Source organism: Tupaia chinensis, unplaced genomic scaffold (genome assembly GCF_000334495.1).
Source record: "Tupaia chinensis unplaced genomic scaffold, TupChi_1.0 Scaffold000270_2, whole genome shotgun sequence".
NCBI classification, from domain to species: domain Eukaryota; kingdom Metazoa; phylum Chordata; class Mammalia; order Scandentia; family Tupaiidae; genus Tupaia; species Tupaia belangeri.
In genome coordinates, this window is record NW_006159751.1 from 3,901,683 (window position 1) to 3,907,682 (window position 6,000).

General features: G+C 36.6%; 1 protein-coding gene across 5 annotated transcripts in view; it reads right to left on the minus strand.

Annotated features, from left to right (window-relative positions):
- The window catches only part of PTPN22 (protein tyrosine phosphatase non-receptor type 22), a 61,188-nt gene that overhangs the window by 2,003 nt on the left and 53,185 nt on the right, over positions 1-6,000 (minus strand). For 2 of the 5 annotated variants that reach the window (XM_006149622.3, XM_027772316.1), the window contains one exon: positions 1,599-1,676. In XM_006149622.3, coding sequence (XP_006149684.1) covers positions 1,599-1,676 — 78 coding nt within the window. Of the gene's footprint in view, positions 1-1,598; positions 1,677-5,587; positions 5,647-6,000 lie in introns of those variants that run through there. The other 3 variants (XR_003549552.1, XM_027772315.1, XM_027772314.1) reach the window with 3 other exon arrangements.

The window sequence follows — 6,000 nt, forward strand, 5'->3', positions numbered from 1 at the left end:
GATTCAAGTCTTGGAACTGGAAGCTTGAAAAAACATGCCAAGCACATGTGTGTGCATGCCCAAAATCTCTAAAGAAAAACAGAGGAGAAGGAACTGTGGCATGGCCATCCTCCCCAGGATAGGACAAGGGGGTTAGAGGGCCTCAATTTCTCTCTCTCTCTCCCCAGTGAGTGCAAGCTCCCTATAGCACAAATAAATAAATAAGAAAAATCGTGAACTACCTTTTTTTTTTGTTTGCATGTGGGCCAATTCAGGAAAAACAAACCTGAATCACAAGGGTTTTCATTCTACTTTAAAACACTTTTTTAAAGTATATCCTTTAAATTTATATTGCCTTCTTTATAAAAGGGAACAAATGAAAAACAAAAAGAAAGTGCTGCTTTTTAAGTAGGTATAATAAAATGTTCAAGCCTAGGCATATTTGAGAGGAAGCAATATTGAGGCAGCTTTCTAATATTTCACCCTCACATTAGGTCACATTGGGTTGTAAAGTTAAGTGCTAACAGTGATCCTGTGAGTATCATGATTTAGAGAAAAGTAGAAATCAGAGGTCATTTGTGTTCCAGGCAAAGCTGGATATTTTTTTCATAATTTATACAATATTCTATGTGATTTTTTTTTCTTTTTTGTTGCCAGAGGGTACATTCTCTCACTAGAGAGAGAGGGAAAGAAAGCATCCCCAATAGGGCATGATCACACTCCAATCCTTCTTCCTCCATCCCATCAGGATTTGGGGCTTGCATACTACTTTAATATTGTAAATATGTATCACATAGGATGCTTAAAATATTTCAAAGTTATTTTAAAATAATACACAGATATTGCTTACTTGCCCTTTACTTTGTCAGAATTGTGTTTCATCTCCTACTATTAGATGAGTTACATAAGATTAGATTTTTCTCACAGTTGTATTTTTTTTCCCCAAGAATTACTTAATTTTATTCATTGTCATTATCTTTATTTTATTTTTTTGAAGTTGACCAGAGAGAGACAGAGAGTGAGAAGGAAAGTTACTAAGCAAGCTGCCAGGTCTGGGACTCAAACCACAGTCAGCCATGTGGGAATCCAGCCGCCTTAACCACCACGCCACCTGCCATCCCTGCGCTTGTATTTTTTTATAACTTTGCTTTAGATATTAGCTGGAATATGATAGCATCTCATTTTCTTCATTTTAGTAATCACATTATCTTACTACATGCCAACATAATAAAACAGTTACCCGGGCCAGCAGATGGTGTGGTGGTTATGGCGCTGGACACTCCCACATAGCTAACCACATTTTGAGTTCCAGACCTGGTAACTTGGTTTCTTCCTTCCCCTCTCCCTCTCTCTCTCTCTGGTCCAATTAAAAGGAATGAGTGAATAAGTAAAATAATTCTTAAAATAATAATAATATTATTACCTGGAATTATTTTTCCCATATAACAGACAATTTAGTCCTACATGAGCTATTAAGATGTAGCTAAGGTTAAACATCAAAAGAAAAATGTCATGGAAAAGAATGTAAATATAAGCTCCTATGTAATCATATTTAAAGTTTTATCTCTTACTGTAAGTGAATAATTTAGATTAAAACTCTGCTGTAGAATAACACATACCAAAATTCAGAAAGGAGATGGAGTTATTTGACTGAACAGAATCTGCAGACTTGCTTGGTAGGGAAGAATTACAGATACCTAGAATCAACAGGGAAAAAAACAAAAATATAAGAATGAAGACAGACTCTGATTAGTTTATCAGATTGCATACTTGTTTAGATAAAACATTTCCTCCAGAGTAGTACTCCCAAATAAACATATAATTATCAAACATTAACAAAATATAGCTGTTTACAAATTAGTTGACACTATAATCTCGTGTGTGTGTGTGTGTGTGTGTGTGTGTGTGTGTGTGTTCAGCTTTATTAGGCATTCCCATTTTGGCATTGGACTTCATCTTATTTTGTAATCTGACCACCTTCTTTTTTTAATACCTGAGGGCCTGTGCAGTCACTAGAGAGAGACAAAGAGAGGGAGAGGTAGAAAACCACCCCCCGATGGGGTATGGTCGCGCCACAGTCCCTTCTCCATTTCTCCATCCCCTTGGGATTGGGGAATGCACACACACACACACACACACACACACACACATGTCTAGCGTATTTCTCAAGTCTCCAGTTCCACGACTCAAACTGTGCCATCAGCTGTGTAAGATACAGCTCCGTCAACCACTGGACCATAGGGTTGGACCCTGACCACTCTTAGTATACTTTCAAATCCTTTCTTCTTCATATTAATTTAATCATAGCAAGTCTGTGATTTTTCTTAAATTATCCTCTAAAAATTTCTTTCTCACTCCAGTTTTCAGCCTACTTTTCTTCTCAATATACATGATTCTAACTTAGGCCTATAAGCTCCCAAAAGCATTATTATGTTGCTTTGTTTTGCTATTTTAGTTGCTTCTAAGAGGCTTAAAAATAGATATGTCTTCCCAGCACTGTAATATATTCATGTATCGAGTTCTGCCCAATTTTGAAAACAGTCCAGCAAAAATCAGGTCTACATTTTGCACATGCACTGTCTTGCAGTGAAAGGAAGATACTTTAGGTTTATATATATCTTCTAACAAACAGCATATAAATGTAGAGAAAGTATTAAATATTCCCTGTTTTCAACATTTTCAGAATATAGTGAGAGCTACATATGTGTACTTCCCTTTCTGGAGGCACTTGAGTATGAATCACCAGAGTACATAGTGGATTTTCAATCAGAACTAATCAAAATTTACATTTACTGAATACCTACTGTGGTCTAGACATTGAGAATAGAGAATGAATATAAGTGGAGGTGAGGAAGTTTAGAAGGTATGAATAATCTTTATACTGGATAGAAGCTGAGATTTATATTTAGCCCTCTAAAAGAAAATAATTATCCCAAGGGGGAATATTGGTTTTATCAAAGAGGTGAAGATTCTATACATATTAATAGAAGGAACTTCTATTTTACATATTGGCTTATATTTTTTTTCTGTACGATATTTTTTCATTTCCAGAGGGTGTGTGCACTCACCAGGGAGAGAGAGAAAGGACCCTCCCCCCCATTGGAGTATGGTCACACCACAGTCTTTGTTTCTCACTGCATCTATCCCCTCAGGATTTGGGGCATCCACACACACAAGCCTCACATATTATTCAAGTCTAGGACCAGGATTCAAATTGTGGCTGGTCATTTCATTTTTGTTCCCTTAACCACTGCTGTTTGGGGCTGACCTGTGTCATAAATGTTTTTATAATTTCTGCTCCACATTCATTTTCTCTTCTCCTGGTAGTAGAACTTGAATTTCCCTTATACAAACCCTCTTCACCAATTTTCAGTTCCTATGCTTCTAGTGAAGCTGATTCTACCTTTAGATCAAGAAACAACCTATAAGTAGGGCTTATTTTCAGCTGGTACATTGGCATGGTCACACACCAGATGTAGATCTGACCTCACTGCTGATTGGTTAGTGTCCACATGTAACAACTGTTATACATTAGATGTGACACTATCCTGCCTAATTTAACATTGAATATTGGTTGAGGGAAAGGCAAATGAACCTAGTCAAGATAATCAGACCCAATTAGCATTAGGCATCAACTGTTGCTTTCCTTCTGGAAAAAGCTTCTTTTATTTTAACATGATAAACCTGAAACCACACAGTAAATGCCTACCTACAAGAGAACTAATCAGAGTGGAACAGAGAGAGCAGAGAGAGATAGAATGAGAGTCCTGATTACATAATCTTAACCCTTGGTTACAAGCCAATAAATCCCTCTGTCTGCTTAAGTCGGCTTAAATCGGGTTTACTGTCACTTGCAACTGAAGGATTTTTGAACAGTTCAAGTTTCCCACCAAAAGTTGGCATCAGGTATCACAGCTGGCAACTTCAGCTCTTGTCACCCTATAATTCATTCTCTATATAGCAGCCAGAATGATCTTTTTAAAAAACAGCGCATATTTTCTCTGACTAAAACCCTTTTATGACTTCTCATTACACTTAAACTCTGAACTACTTAATGTGAACCTAACTACTCTTCTCCCATCTCTCCAGCTCACCTTAATTCTGTCTCCCCTTATTACACTGCAGCCATATGATGGCTTCCTTTGAGTTCTTATAACACCCCAAATTCTCTCCACTCAGAGATTTTGCATATGCTGTGCCCTCTCTTTAGAGTGCTCTTTGCCCTACTCTTTGGCTGGCTACTGCTTCATCTCAGGTTCAGTCATCACTTCCTTAGAAAGGTCTAGTTGGACCTTTCTAAAGTAAGTTGCCTTTATTAGTCTCTCTCATAATTACCCATTTGTTTTCCTTCATGGCATTTATCATAATATATTATCATGCATCTGTTTGCAAATATACTCATTTAATGTCTAAATTCTTCACTAGACTAAGTTCCACAAATGTAAAGCCCATATCTGTTCTGTTCATCACATAAACCTAATGCCTTGCAGAATGCCTGGCACATTGTAGGCACTCAAAAATATTAATTGAATGAACAAATGAATGAATGAACAAATGAAAAAGACCAGGGATATATGATGGCTTAAAATAACAAATGAAAAATCCTAATAGTATTAAAAGTAGGACCACCTTTAACTACAGACTAGTAAGAGAGCCAGGCTACAGGGAATATGGAATTTGGGAGTCATGAACCATTTGGAAGAAGCAGAGGACACATACATGTAAGTACAGGCAAATAAGCCTGAAATTTCAGGATCAATTCTGGGTGCAAAGTATTGTTTTCACGGCAAAAGACCAGAGGATCAAAGAAGCTGAAAGATAGAAATACAGCACAGCCTAGATCCTGAGGATGACCAGGAGCCCTTAGAAATAAGAACTCTTTAGAAATAAGTCTACATGGGCCAGCCATGACTTGGAGGTTAAGGGAATTGCTGGATCCTATGTGGCTGACTTCACAGTTTGAGACCTAGACCTAGTGACTTGAAAAACATAAAACATGCAGGGCATGTGTGTGCATGCCCAAATTCCTAAAAGGAAAGAGTAATAAAGAAGGGATTTCTACTCTGCCACACCCCATTAGGGGAGCTCACCGCCCTCCCTTTTTCTATGGAAAGCTCACGTGCTTTCTGGCAATTTAAAAAAAAAAAAAAAAGAAAAGAAAAAAGACTCAGCATCTCAGAGTTTCACACTGGCTTGAAACTGTGCCAACCTAAACCTACTTGAAGTTTCTTTGTTTTATATCCCCAGATAGGGTTAGGCTTGATAAATAAAACTAAGTGTTATGTAAGCTGAGTTCATCGAACCAATCTTTGACTGGCTGTTGAAATCACTCATTTCTTTGCTTTTGGCTATTATTTTCCTCTGTTTTCTTCTATAATATTCCGTTTGAAATGGTTATTTGTCTTTGGATGACTTCAGGGGAAAGAGGATATTTTCCAACCATAATTCAGCCATCATGTATGAGAAATCAATTCATTTCAGAGATGAGGTATGGTGAAAATGATAGCAAACCTAAGCTCAAAATTCTGGAGTTTATGGATAGGAAGAAAGTGAAAACCCAGAAGAAAAGAACAAAATTCCTCTATAAAGCTTCTTATTTAGTTTATACCTTAAATCAAGTTTTTTCAGTGCTCTCTGTTCCTCCCAATAGCACCAAGATATCAAGAACTGGATTAACGAAAAGATGAAATTTGTAAAAAGAATCTCATCATGTTTTATATACTTAAAATTTGTAAATAAGAATTTCTACAATAATTTCCTACAGTTTTAGGAGTGTGTGGGTTTTATTTTTATTACAATATAGCAAAAATAGTAAGCAACAGACTTTTATGGCTAATAATACTTGGTAAAAATGGAAATGTGTCAATGCTTTGCTACTTCATTAAATCAACACACTTGTTTCACAATATGCTTTGCTGCAACTATTTTCAAGAAAAAAAAAAAAAAGCCAAAGTTAGATTGCTGTGATGTTTTTTTTCTTTGTTTGTTTGTTTTTAGTTTTTGCTACAGGGCATATGTGTG